The 14,584-nt window shown below is 44.6% G+C and overlaps 1 protein-coding gene across 2 annotated transcripts in view; it reads left to right on the forward strand.

Moving 5' to 3' along the window:
• The first annotated feature begins 583 nt into the window (after nucleotides 1–583).
• PTPN4 (protein tyrosine phosphatase non-receptor type 4) overlaps nucleotides 584–14,584 on the forward strand; it is a 216,284-nt gene continuing 202,283 nt past the window's right edge. The window contains exon 1 of one of the 2 annotated variants that reach the window (XM_075933064.2): nucleotides 584–717. Coding sequence is in view for 1 of the 2 variants with exons in the window: in XM_006137719.5 (XP_006137781.1) it covers nucleotides 1,050–1,092 (43 nt within the window). In the remaining variant the exon portion in view is untranslated. Of the gene's footprint in view, nucleotides 718–754; nucleotides 1,093–14,584 lie in introns of those variants that run through there. The other variant, XM_006137719.5, reaches the window with a different exon arrangement.

A 14,584-nucleotide genomic window follows, 5' to 3' on the forward strand; every position in this document is an offset into this window, starting at 1 on the left:
TGGCACGCCCCAATAGGCGTGACCTTGATTGAGCGTAAACTCTGCCAATCAAAGGTGCTAGAGGATACCCGCCCCGGACTAGTCGGACGGCTACTTTCGACGGACAGGCAGCTCAACCAATCCCTTGGCAGAGTTTGGGGCAGGAGGCGGGAGCCGTTCTTTCAGCTCTCGCGAGATCATCCTTCCCTTCGCTGGGTGACTGCGCAGCCGCCATGTTGGTTGCTATGCTGCCTCTGAGGAGGAGGAGGAGGGAGGGAGGCCGGGCCTGAGGGGAGGAGGCTACTGCCCCCCCCTTTCCCCAAGCAGCCTCCCTCACAGCGGCAGAGAGCCCGCTCGCACGCCTGCTGCCTCCGCCCTCTCTCCGTTCACCCCCCCACAGGAGACCCCCCCCCCCGCTGAGCGGGCGGCGCCCCTTTCCCCCGCACTCGTGCCGCCCCGTGGCGGCGGTTGGGGGGGCGCCCGAGAAAGGGGGGGAGGGGTTCGGCCCCCCTCCCTCGGCCCGGCCGCCGCGACGCGATGTGCTCCTCGCCGCTGCGGCTGGGAGCGGGGCGGCGGCGGCGGCGGCTCCCGTGAAGGCGGCGAGCGCGCCCCGGGGGGTGCGTGTGGGAGCGCGCGCGGGTGGGGGGGTCGTGGGGCGGCAGCGGCGAGCCGAGCCCCGCGGGTCCCTCCTCCGCGCCCCTCTCGCCTCATCTGGAAGGACGCGGCTGTTATGTGAAGGTGAGAGGCGCGCGGGGCGCTAGCGAAGGGGGGGGGGCGTTTTCCTTCTCCTGCCCCCCCCGCAACACCCCAGCTGCGAATGGAAATCCGCCCCCTTGAGAGCTCACCAGCGTGCGTGGTTCTGCTCCCCCAATTCCTCTACCTGGCCTCATGATTTCGGAAGAAGGCTTAACCCCCCCCACACACAACACACTCCACGGCACACTAGGGGGTTCAGAAACGCCATTCAGAAAAAGGGGGGGATGAGGAGGATCGGGGCGTGTGTTTCTCAGCGATCCAGCTGTGCAGGAAGCTCATGAGGTTTCTTGCAACCAGGAATTCTTAGCTTTGGAATGGATTTAATCTTGAAAACTGTCCTAGTTCCTAGGTGCACGGGTAAGTTTCATTGGACAGGAAAAATGCGTTCGGGTGCAGTCTTTTCATTCCCACCGTCCCTTGTGTTTTTTAGTCTCTCCCTGGAGCAGAAAGCCTTTATAATCTCCCACATCTTGCATGCAAAGGAAGCTTTTATTCTTGCTGGTGATGGAAAACTCACGAACTCATTGCACTGCCATTTGGGAAAGGAAGAATGTTGCCTGCTGGGTTTTTTTTTTCAAAGCAAGGCTTTTGTTAAAACTAGCTAGTTGCTGGTTTACACGAAATATTCCAGTTGCTTAAGCAAGTGCGTGTTTGTAATGACCACTTTTTTTGTGCCACTGTTCCTACAGTACTAGTAAAGGATGATTTAAAGAACCTAACTTTACAAATTTAGTAGAGGATGATTTTAAGTTAGACACTGGTGGCGAAGCTACAATAGCCGATGCATGTTGTCATTTTGTGTATTTCTCTTGCCTGAACTAAACTCTGATATGAATGGTAGTGAGGTTTTATTAAGTGTGTGTGTTTAACTATTGATACTGGTAAAGAAATGCTTTGTAATGGAAGGAGTTACTGATGTGCTGGATGGTTCTGAGTTAATTTCACGTTAAATGTATTGTAGTAATTCATGAGTATAATTTAAATTGGATTTTTTTAAAACCAGATTTCTTGTAAGATATTTGTATTGTGCCAAAGCTTTTTCAGTTTGCTGACTAAACATTTTGTGGGTGCTTTATTTTTTACAGTATTTCTTGCTTCATTGATCTAAAAAGTTACTTTTTTCCACTCCCTGTTTTTTTATAGCATAAATCTCAAATTTGTTATGCTTCATCATCAAACTGAGCAGGCAGTCCTTGGGGAGGGCACACACTTCAATATATACACAATCCCAGAAGTATTTATGGTTTACAATCTCAGAAATGCAACTTTGTTTACATAGCAAGAAGTGATTTTGAGCATCAATTTTAAACATTTTAACGTGAACAAGGCATTGCAAAATAGATGTTTAAGAAAACCACCAAACCTCTTTACTATCTTTAATTTTTCAGTTTCCTTGCATTTTTTCAGAATTTTTTTCTTGTCTTTTGTCATCTCTTTTGCCTGCTTGAAGATGTTGCAAAAATTGAAACCTTTATGAACCTTCTTCAAAAACGTGAATGTGCTGGTGTATTGCTTTCTTTGTGGCTCATTCCCTGTGTACTTAGATTCTGCTTTGTTTGTGGTTTATAATGAATTTGGAATAAATCTTACTGCTTTTATTAGGTAGCTAGCGCCACAAAATATATGCATGCCTTTAAAGTTGTTAACTTTCTAATTCCTAATTTAGGCTGAATGTAAAGACAGTATTGATTGAACACCCTTGCTGAAAATACTTTCAGGGTTGGATGTACTTGAAATGTTCTCATGCTAAAGTTAATATGAACTGCCCTTCTTTAATAAGTATTTACAGATTATTATTATTAGCGATTGTATTTATGAAACAAAAATAAGAAAACAAAACCCTAGCCTGTTAAAAGTAATGTGTTAATTGCTGCTTTCAGTGAATGAATCTCTAATATGGGATAGAGGGGTTATTTATTAACTGTTAAAATGTCACTTTAATTAGCATGGTGGTGGTGAATATATGGCAAGTGTACGCCTCCCCAAGTATTGTATTTTTGTTCTGATTATGCAATGACCTCTGTGCAGGCAAGGGTTCCACCTACACTGAAGTAACATTGCAGCATTTAGGGCCTTAATGTTCATTCTAGAAAGACTGGGCAATTATTTATTGTGAGCATTTGCTGCTAGAGAATGGTCATGTTTAACACCTATGCCTACTTGGAGTCATGGACTAACCTGGAGTTAGAGAGCTAAAATCAAAAGCTTGAGGTGTGTAAAAGATTAGGTACATTGACTATTTAGTTTTTCAAAAAGTAACGTTGTAGCCACTTTTTATTTTTGTTGCTTAAATCAGTGGTTCTCAACCCGGGGTATGTAGAGGTCTTCCAGGAGACCCATCAACTCATCTAGATACTTGCCAATTTTTACAAAAAGCTTACGATGTACTAGTGAAGTCAGTAAAAACTAAAATTTCATACAGAAAATAACTTGTTGATACTGCTATATATACTATACACTGAAATGTAAGCACAGTATTTATATTCCAGTTGCTTTATTTTATAATTGTATTGTAAAAATGAGAGAGTAGACAATTTTTCAGTAATAGTGTTCTGCGATACTTATGTATTCTTACGTCTGGTTTTGTAAGACAGTAGTTAAGTGTGGTGAAATCTGGGAGAGTGCAAGACAAGTCAGACTTCTGAAAAGGTTACAGTGGTCTGGACAGGTTGAGAGCTACTGGTTTAAATTGTGCTCCAAAGTCCCAGTCACAGCCTATTGTTGGATCCTGACACTGTTGGTTGGTTGTCGTGGAAACACGTCAATTAAAATATCACAGAGCCAATATCTAGTTAGAGTATAAACACAGTTTTATTTCTTAATTCTGTAGCTAGGAGGATCTGAGTATCTCACACATGCTTATTTTTTTAAGGAAACCTATTCATATATAGTCTTTGAGCATTTTTTTTCAAAAAGTCACTGCCATAAGCTATAAATATATTGGAGTGGAGGACTTTCAAAACAAAAATCAAAGTCAAAGTTAAAGTTAATCATGCCACCATCTCATTAGGCAGGTGGTGTTTAGCATGATGGTGGCCCTTTCTTTGGAAGGCTTTTTGCTTTAAGTTCTGTGATCTGAACACAGCAGGTGAGAAGTAAAGTAGGATGGCACAGGTTGGGCCTTTCTGGACCAGGACCCTCAGGACTTGACTGGGCCCGGACTTTTCTGGACCAGGGAAAGTTATTTCTGGCTCCCTGCTTCTGCCTCTTCTCTCCCCCCCCCCCCATAGGGCTTCCTGGTTTCCCCTGCAGCCCATTTGAATGAGACACCACTCCCCCCTTCCCCCTATGGGCTGCCAGCTGAGCTGTGTGCTAGCTCCTGTCACTCCTCCTCTCTCCTCCCCCCACTTCCCCGTGCAGCCCAACTGAGAAGCGCACCAGCTCCTGCCCCTGAGTCCAGCTGGGCCCCATGTTACCCTCTCCTTGTACAGAGCCGGGCTCCCAGCCCCCACTGCTGCACTATGGGACACTCTGACCCTGGAACATCTGTGGTCCTTATGGACCACAGATGTTACCAGACCCCAGAGAGTTACGGTTTATAGAGGTGCAGCCTGTGTTTTAACCCAGTGGGTGTGGCAGATCAAGATTAATGGAGAGCTTAAATTACTTGTGAAAGCTGGTATGGGTAAAAATGTAAAGTGAATGTTTAGATTGGATTGAAACCTGATTTAAAAGTAAGTAAAGCTATACATAAAATATAAAACAGGACTATGTAGCACTTTAAAGACTAACAGGATGGTTTATTAGTCTTGATGTTAGTCTTTAAAGTGCTACATAGTCCTATTTTTTGTTTCAGCTACACCAGACTAACACGGCTACATTTCTATCACTACAAATAAAATACCCTATTAGTGTATTGTTTAATACTGATATGTAAAATAAGCTTTTACTTTATTATGTAGAATGCTGCTAACAATTGGTTTGTATGGTGCATTATGGTGCATCTATCTTCTGTTCCCACTTTTCTTTAAATTTGAGGCAAGATCACATGTATTGCATGCCTTCACATCCTGCTTCTGTACCATCTCATTTGCACCCATATCAACCATAACAGTTATTAAACTGGAGAATCTTTCAGCATATGCACATGAATGTGCTTTCTTTATACACCACTTTCACTCTCATGCTACTGCTGCTCAGAAACTGATGGAAGGGCTTGAAGTTCTCATAAGTTTTTTTTACTATGCTTCTGTTTGCAGTTCTGTGAAAGTGGTGTGCACAGTAATAGTACAGTGTAATTGCTTGCAGTGGTGGAGGGAAACTGAAGGCAGAGAGAAGAGGTAGTAAAAATTATTCGTGTGAACGGATGGGAGAAGTCAAAATCATGAAGAGGAAGACCAGGATCAAACATAGTATTTCCCATCAATGTTCTCGATGATCTTTTAATCTGGAATATTTCTTTGGGAATGGAAGCGAAGTCTTGTCTTCCCCTCTAGTGACCTCCATGTTGTTCAGACTAAAATTGTAGCACAGTAATAGTTTTAACCTAGTCTTTTGGAAATTACTCTTGATTTCAAAATAGCATCAACAGACATGTACTGATTACATGGTTTCTCTCCAGCCCTGAAATTTATTATGACTGGCATGACTAAGGAGTAATTTTGAGATTTCCATGCTATGGCAGCATCATCCTCTTCACAAGTTAGGCATCTACCTTTATACCTGGGGTCAAGAATGTTAGCAAGAAAATAAGATGAAGTTAATGCTTGATCCATTCACTTTTAGTTGAACTTTCTGGTGAGTTTTTATTGTCAATGTCTCTTGAAGTGTATCAGCAATTTCTGTGAAGTTTGTTAAGGCTATAGAATCATAGAAGTGGAAGAAACCTTGAAAGGTCATTAAGTCCAGTCCCCCTGCACTTATAGTAGCACCAAGCATCATGATCTTACAAATCTCCTGTGATGGATAATGAGCACATTCTCTACATTCCTCTTTTATCCAATGTTAGATACTTTGCATGAGATATTTGCATTTATTTAATTGTGTCCTCTCCCGCCCCAGTTTTATGTGTTTATGTTAAAAATAATTAACCACAGAATTCCATGAAACCTCTTGAGAGAGAATTAGTTTGGATCTACCTGCTGTCTTCACTGAAGCTGAAGCAAAATGGTTGGCACAGAAGCATTTTGTGACTTCAGTGACATCATCTTTTTTCCTAGAGAATTCGTACTTAAGTCTCTGATGAAAAGATGCATTAAACGGGCACTGTGGCCATATGTTAAGGGGCATCCTTCCTTTTTTTTTTTTCTTCTGAGTATTTTCTTGTCTTAGCCACTGTTGCAGAATTGTCTATCTGCACATGTGAAAGTTGAATGTTGGATCATAGTTGACTAGGGGGCTGTGCAGGAATGTTTTTAATATACATATAGAGAGACATTATAGCTTTCACTGCCATTTCTTTTAAATATTCTTTTGTGGGGATATTTCCTGATGTATCCATTGTTTCTGAAAGAGAGGTAACCCCATCTTCTGTTGTCACCCAGCCACATCTTACTAGATCATTGTGTACATTGCTCCACCCATTATGGATTATACTGGCAAATTTCCCTTTCCCCCCAAGTATTTCTTGCACACTGTTAAAATTCCTTCTTGTACACTGTATCTAGCAACCTTCCATAAGTGTCTGCTCCAGCGGTAGGATTGTAGCCTAGTCTTAAAGACTCAACTACCGTATATTTCGGCGTACAAGACGACCTCTGATGTTAAAAAAACATCCCCCAAAAATCGGGGGTCGTCTTGTACGCCGGGTATACATCCCAGGCGCGCCTGGGATGCCCCGCCGCCGGAGCCCCTCCGCGGCTTTGAAAGCCTCGGGGGAAGCCAGCGGCGGGGCATCCCAGGCGCGTCTGAGCTGCCCCCCCGCCGGAGCCCCTCCGCGGCTTTGAAAGCCTCGGGGGAAGCCGGCGGGGGGGCAGTCGCTCCTGGGCGGCGCGCCTGGGATGCCCCCCCGCCGGCTTCCCCCAAGGCTTTCAAAGCCGCGGAGGGGCTCCGGCGGGGGGGCAGCCCAGGCGCACCTGGGATGCCCCGCCGCCGGCTTCCCCCGAGGCTTTCAAAGCTGCTGCGGCTTTGCTCCCGGTGCCTCTGGTCTGCTGGGGACCATCTCCAGCAGACCAGGGACACCGGGAGCAAAGGAGGCGGAGGGGCGCTGGGGTATAAGATGAAACCCTATCTTTTAATTAAAAAAATAGGGGGTCGTCTTATACGCCCAGTCGCCCTATACGCCGAAAAATACGGTATGTCAATGAAAGTGTTTATTAACAATTCAAAACGGAGAATTTGTGACATAAATGAATTGAGCAGTCTTTTCATCTAGGGTGTCTTGTTGGTATTTGCTTGTTCTTATTACAAATCCATCCATGGTGGTGATTTTACTGGATGATGGATGTGAATAGGTAACTCGTTAACCAGTAAGCATCACTTTGTATTAACCGGTATCCAGGAGCAGCCCCCCCTTGCAGGCGGAGGGCTGCTTCAGCCTGTGGGGATTGGGAGCCAGCCACCCCATGAGCTGATCTGTTGGCTCCTGCTGCTAGCCTCCTATTGGGGGAGGGGGGAGCAGGTGGGGTGGGAGTGGGTTCCTGCTTAATTGGTTAACTGGCTAAACCTAAATTTTAATGGGTTAACTGATTAATTGGGATTTTACATCCCTACTGGATGATTGAAATCTTCTGCTTACTACTGATGCTTTGTTGTCTGAAATACGTTTAGTTGAAACATTGTTGCTAAAAGTACCAAATTACAGACCTTGAAATTATTGCAGACAGTCTAAGTCTCATGCTTAAATGGGATTCTACAAAAATTCAGAAATGCTTTTTATAGAATCATAGAACACTGGAACTGTAAGGGACCTCAAGAGGTAATTGAGTCTGGTCCTCTGCCCTCAAGACAGGAGCAAGCACTGTCTAGATACGTGGTCCCCAACCCGGTGCCCGCGGGCGCCATGGCGCCCGCCGGTCTCTTTACATGCGCCCGCGGAGCAATCTGGGCTGGCAGGAGCCAGCCCTGGGCGCATGGCTAGTCCCGGCCCCGGGGGCGCCGCGCGTGCCCTTGCCGGCTCCGGCCTTGGCCCCGCCCCCGGGGGCACCGCGCGTGCCCTTGCCGGCTCCGGCCTTGGCCCCGTCCCCAGGGGCACCGCCCGTGCCCTTGCCAGCTCCGGCGCCGGCCCTGGCCCCGCCCCCGGGGGCGCCGCGCGTGCCCTGGCCCTGGCCCCGCGGCGCTTACGGCGCGCCGGCCCCGGGCGCGTGGCTATGGGGGGGGCCCCGGCCCCGGGCGCGTGGCTATGGGGGGGGCCCCGGGCGCGTGGCTATGGGGGGGGCCCCGGCCCCGGGCACGTGGCTATGGGGGGGGCCCCGGCCCCGGGCATGCGGCTGGAGGGGGCCGCCCCCGGGCGGGCAAGTGTCCCCGCCCCCTGGCGCCCGGCGGGCGAACGGCCACGCCCCCTGACGCCCGCCAACCTGAAAAGGTTGGGGACCACTGGTCTAGATGATTCCAGATAGATGTCTATCCAGCCTGCTCTTAAATATCTCCAGTGATGGAGAATCCACAACTTCCCTAGGCAATTTAACCATCTTGACAGGATGTTTTTCCTAATGTCAAACCTAAACCTTCCTTGCTGCAATTTAAGCCAATTGCTTCTTGTCCTATCCTCAGAGGCCTAGGAGAACAATTTTTCTCCTTCCTTCTGGACTGAGCCGTCGATCAACTGATCTCATCTTCTATGATGCCACTGATGAGCGACTAAACCAATCCTTGATCGGCAAAGCCAATTTCAGATGTCACATAGATAACCGCCAACCACAGGCATAGTATGTTCTTTTCAGATCCTACACTTTTCCTGTAATGCCTGGATACACTGATTCTCAAAGCAATTAAGAGCCAGTGCAGTGATTTTTCCACCATCATTGGGAGATGTGCCACATGACTTCACATTGGCCTTTAAGATGTCTTTATAGCACTTATACTGACAACCGATAAAGTGTTTTCCATGAGCAAGCTGGCCATAGAAAGACCATCTTCGGTATGCACGTATCATCCATCCGCATAACATGACCAATTCAGCAAAACTGTTTATTCACAAGCATTGCTTCCATGCCCATGACACCACACAGCTTAAGAACCTCCATGTTAGGAATTTTGTCCCACCAATTCATGTGGGTAATCTTCCTCAGACAACGCATATGGAACTGATTAAGCTTCAAAACATTGCGACGATATATTGTCCATGGCTCGCAGTCATGGACAATATATCGTCGCAATGTTTTGAAGCTTAATCAGTTCCATATGCGTTGTCTGAGGAAGATTACCCACATGAATTGGTGGGACAAAATTCCTAACATGGAGGTTCTTAAGCTGTGTGGTGTCATGGGCATGGAAGCAATGCTTGTGAATACGGCAGGATATTCAGGACAGCTGCCTGTTAAAAAGCTACCTTGTTATGGAGTTTGATACCATAGTCATTCCATAGGCGTTTGGTCAGTTTTCCAAAGGCAGTGCTGGCTTTGGCCAATTGAGCAGATATATCATGATCCACGACTATGCTAGAAGACAGTACGCTTCCTAGGTAGCAGAACTTGTAAACAGCCGTAAGGACTGTACCAGCAGCAGTGATCATTGGAGTGCTGGGCTCTTTCCAAACAGGCTGAGACATAACTTCTATCTTTCTGAGGTTCACTGAGTCCAAAGCGGTGAGCAGAAGTAACAAAGCGATCAAAAATCTCCTGTGCACAGGAGCTTCCTTCTTGTAACACCGTTTTAGATACCTGAAAACCACAATCTTGTCCCCTCTCAGTCTTCTCTTTTCTAAACTAAACAAGCCCAATTCTTTCAGTCTTCTCTCATAGGTCATGTTTTCTTAACCTTTAATTATATTTGTTGCTCTTCTCTGGACCTTCTCTAACTGGACACAATACTCCAATTGAAGCCTAATCAATGCAGAGTAGAGAGGAAGAATGATGACTTGTGTCTTGCTCTCAATGCTGTTAATGCATCCCAGAATCATGCTTGCTTCCTTTTTTTTTTTTTTTTTTTTTTTTTTTAACATATTTAGCTTGTGGTCCACTGTTACCCCCTAGATCCCTTTCTGCAGTATTCCTTCCTAGAGAGTTGCTTCCCATTCTGTGTGAAACTGATTGTTCCTTCCTAAGTGGAGTACTTTGCATTTGTCCTTCTTAAACTTCATCCTATTTATCTCGGACCATTTCTCCAGTTTGTCCAGATAATTTTGAATCATGACCCTATCCTCCAAAGCATTTGCATCCTCTCCCAGCTTGGTATCATCTGCAGATTTAATAATCATGCTTTCTATGCCATAATGTAAATCGTTAATGAAAATATTGAACAGAACTAGTCCCAAAACAGATCCCTACGGAAACCTACTTGTTATGCCCTTCCAGCATGATTGTGAACTGTTAATAACCTGAGAACGGTTATCCAGCCAGTTATGCACCCACCTTCTGGCTGCATTTTTTTTTTCCAGCAAGGATGCAAATCCAATTCCAAATTACCTAAAAAGCTAAGACTAACTGAGCTTAGAGTGCGCTTAATTTTAGCGTACGCTCCTTTGAACTCACTAGGGATGTTAGATATTGGGTAATTAAATAGTATTGTAACCACAAGGAATCTTAGTGGTTAAGTGACTATTCGATAGTCCCCAGGAGCGAGGCTGGCCTAATAGAGGCAGCAGCGCAGAGTGGCAGGGGGAGCCATTCCAAAAACCAGCTCCTCATGCAGACCTGCTGTCTGTCACCCTGCACTGCTGCTTCTGATACAGAGGTGGCAGAAGCCCTGTCCGTGCAGGGTCCAAGTTCCCCCCGGACAGAGGCTGTTCTGTGGGATGTGGAGCAGCCTCTGTGCGGAACCCCAAACCCCCATAGACAAAGGGTGCTTCCATGAAGCAGCTTCTTCTCGTGATGGGCCCAGGATTGCCACGGACAGAGAGTGTTTCATGGCAGCCTCCCCTTCCGTCCCTTCTCCCTTGCTGCTGCTTCTCATAGAGGCAGCAGGATAGGTGGGGGAGGGCAGGTGGCACCATGCAGCTGGAGGGTACTGGCTTTTAAGCCAGTTCCCCCTGGTACTGTTTCCTGCTTTCCCCCCTTGCTGCCTGTGATACAGGCTTATCATTTAATCATATATTTGACTATAGATTGACATACCCAGAACTCACTAGCACTTGTATTTGTGTTCTGAAGAAAAAAAAATAAGATGGAGTTCCCTTGGGAAAGCTCAGTTATGCTGAAACAAAATAGTGAATAGATTTATGACATCATCTTAATGGTCTGTGACAATTAAGTTCCAAAATAAGGGGCATGTAATATAAAATAAAAACTGATGGTGGCAATTGGAAACTCTAGATTTCTCCTTAATATGCAGCTTTCTGTATTGTATACTGGAGAGGTAGATTCTAAACCTAGTTAACTAGTTAAACTATAAGGATTAAAAGCTTCAGAGGGATAGCTGAGTTAGTATGTAACAGGAAAAAAACTTAAAAAAAACAACAAATAGACTAGTAACAACTTAAAGACTAACAAACATGTAGATGGTATCATGAGCTTTCATGGGTGCAGCCCACTTCTTCAGATGACTAGAGTGTTAGAAGTCCAGATCCAAGAATAAATAAGGGAAAGAAAGGGTGGGAGGGGAGAGGGAAAAAAAGAGAAAAAATCAGGGAGAAAGGAGGAAAAAAACAGACAGTGAGTAGATGGTTCAAATAATAACAGGCTGATAAGAACAATTAGCACCTCCATTGTTTTGTTTGGTTGGTTGTTAGGATGCGGAAGGTAGTGTGTGAGCCAGCCGATGTCCTTGTTCATACCATTTGCATAAGAATTAAACTTGTAAATGAAGTTAAGTTCCAATCCTTCTCTGTGTATTTAGCTTGTAGAATTGGCCTGAAACAAAATGGTGACGTGGAGATCCATTAATGAGTGTCCAGGCAGATTAAGGTGTTCTCCAACAGGTTTTTGTGTATTGCCTTTTCCGATATCTGATTTGGGTTCATTAATTCTTTCCTGTAAAGAATGTCCGGTTTGGCCAGTATACGTGTCAGTGGGGCATTGTTGGCATTTGATAGCATAGATCACAATAGTGGATGTGCAGTTAAATGAGCCTCTGATTTGGTGGCTGATGTGGTTGGGTACAGTGATGAAATTGCTTGTGTAGATGTGTGGGCAGAGTTGGCACCGGGGCTGATTGCAGGGGTGGGTTCTGGATGATTATGATGGAGGTGTGTTCTGTGGTTATTGGAAAGAATTTGTTTGAGGTTAGGGGGTCATCTGTAAGCGAGAATTGGTCTTTCCTCCAAGGCCTCTGAGAGTGTGGGATTATTTTCCAGGATAGGTTGTAGATTGTTGATAATGCGTTGGAGGGGTTTAAGTTGTGGACTGTAGGTGATAAGTGGAATTTTGTTGTTTTTCTGTTTTTTGGCCTGTCTTGAAGTAGTGCTAATTGGAGGTGCTAATTGTTCTTATCAGCCTGTTACTATTTGAACCATCTACTCACTGTCTCTCTTTTTTTTTCTCCTTTTTTCTCTCTCCTCTTCTCCCCCCTTCCCCCTTATTTATTTTTGGATCTGGACTTCTAATATTCCAGTTATCTGAAGAAGTGGGTTGTGCCCACGAAAGTGCATGATACTATTTACAGTTCATGTTTTGTTAGTCTTTAAGGTGCTATAAGGATTAGCTAAGCTAAACTTTTTTCCCCTTAGAAACATCCAATATAGCAAACAGCTTGGCAATTTACATGTTAAATTGCACTCTACTAAAAGGCATAGAGAGGGTCTTGAAGAAGACTTCATTTGTAATAATTCATTACAAAGTGAATTATTTAAGTTACTAACCAGTCGATCCACATTGTTCTTCAGAAATATCCGCATCTTCATCCACATCATTTTCTCTTGCTAAGCATTTTCCTTATGTTTCATTCTTGCAAGTAGGTCATGCATTTCCTTCTTGCACTGCTTACATTTGACACGATTTTTTTTTTTCCAGCAAGGAACAAATTTCTTCAGAATATTCCCAGATAGGGTTCCTCTTACGTCCAGAAGCAATGACAGTTTTCCTGTGGCAAAAACGTGAGGGAATATAGGAAGCCGAATAATGTCTTTCCCTCTCCCCAGTCCACTGCACTGTTCCTTTTTATGCTACCTCTGTCCTTTCCTTATATATTATTTCTCTGCCTCCAAGGCAGTGTTTTAACTAATTCCTCTTCCATGCTTGGAGTATGTCCACCATCACATGAGTACAGAAAAGAAAATTCCTGTCCAGCCTGTCTGTCTCTTTGCACATGTGACTTTAGTTTGCTGAGAAATAGAAAACCCAGAACTTTCAAGAACCAAGAGTTGGTAGGTAGGCTGGACAGACTAGAGCCATTAGTTCATTTTTATGAGACTGTAAACTTACGTTTAGCATGTTTGTGATGAGATTTAATTGCAAATTATTTTTTAAATGAGAAATTTCATATTTTTTAAATAAGTCTGATTTAAGTTTAAAAATATCAGTTATTTTAAAAAATTAAGTAGCAATAAGCTATCCTCCAGTCATCTGGTATAGAAGCTGATTTAGATAAGTTACATACCACAGTTAATAGTTCTGTAGTTTCAAATCTGTGTTCCTTTAGAACTCTTGGGTGAATACCATCTTGTCCTTGTAACTCTCAATATTATTTTCTTCTGAAATTTTCAGTTTAATTTCATTTAATTATTCATAGTAACATAAATGTATTACCTAAGATGCCCTTCTTCATTATAGGAATGTGAACAACTAGTCATTCTCCCCACCCCCCCCCCATCACAAATAGGCAGCGGGGGGAAGGAGGGGAGGAGAGTAGGGGGCACTTCAAAGTGGCAGTGCTGCATGGAGCCTGGGTCCACACAGTGCTGCTGCTTTGAAATATCTTGTGCAGCCCAGGGCTGGCTGTGGCTGTCAGGTTCCTTGCTTCATTTCAAAGTGGTAACGCTGCACAGAGCCCAGGATCAGCTGGGGACTCCTCCACTGATCCTGGGCTCTGTGCGGTGGTGCCATTTTGAAACATCGCATGGAGCTTGATGCTGGACTCCCTATGGTGTTTCAAAGTGGCAGCGCTGCATAGAGCCCAGGGTCAGCGGGGGAGTACTCAGCTGATCTTGGGCTCCACAGGGCACTGCTGCTTTGAAATGCCACGTGGAGCACAGGGCCAGTGGGGGACTGCCCTGGTGGCCCCCTGCTCCACAGAGAGCTTTCGCCTTTGAAGTGTAGCAACAGCCCTGGGGCTGTTTCTGTACTTCAAAGGTGGAGGTTCCCTTATCGACTAATCGACTAATCAAATAGTTGATGGAAATTGCATCAACTATTTGATTAGTAAATCGAAATTTAACATCCCTACTTCCATTAGTGTTTACGCACTTCAAATGTGTATGTGTATAAAGTTGTCACATTTCCCCATTTTGGTCCCATTTTAGCCAAACTCTGAATATTTATTTTAATATTTCGTACTAAATCTGTCATTCCAGTTCTAAAAGGAAAACATTAACTTTAGAGGTATTAAGTTAAAAAATGGAGTTTTATGTACTTATGCATACTCATGAGTACTCCTGGCCAGGTGTTGTGGTTATACAATCTTTTTTCCTATGCTTTTCTCTTCCCACACACCTCCCCGCTATGTCCTTTAAAAATTTATTCTCTCTTACTCTGTGAAAGACCTGCATCAATGAAAATAACTACACAGGAGAAACACTGAAACCGGTTATACACAAGGTATATCCAAAGAACATAGTGAACAACCAAGAAGAAAAACAATTTTTCTGTGATACTAATTTTAAAGGATTCATGTAACTGTCATTTTCACACACATGTGATTTGAAAAAGAAATCAGCAGG

This window comes from Pelodiscus sinensis, chromosome 7 (genome assembly GCF_052426305.1).
Source record: "Pelodiscus sinensis isolate ZL-2025 chromosome 7, ASM5242630v1, whole genome shotgun sequence".
Taxonomy (NCBI): domain Eukaryota; kingdom Metazoa; phylum Chordata; order Testudines; family Trionychidae; genus Pelodiscus; species Pelodiscus sinensis.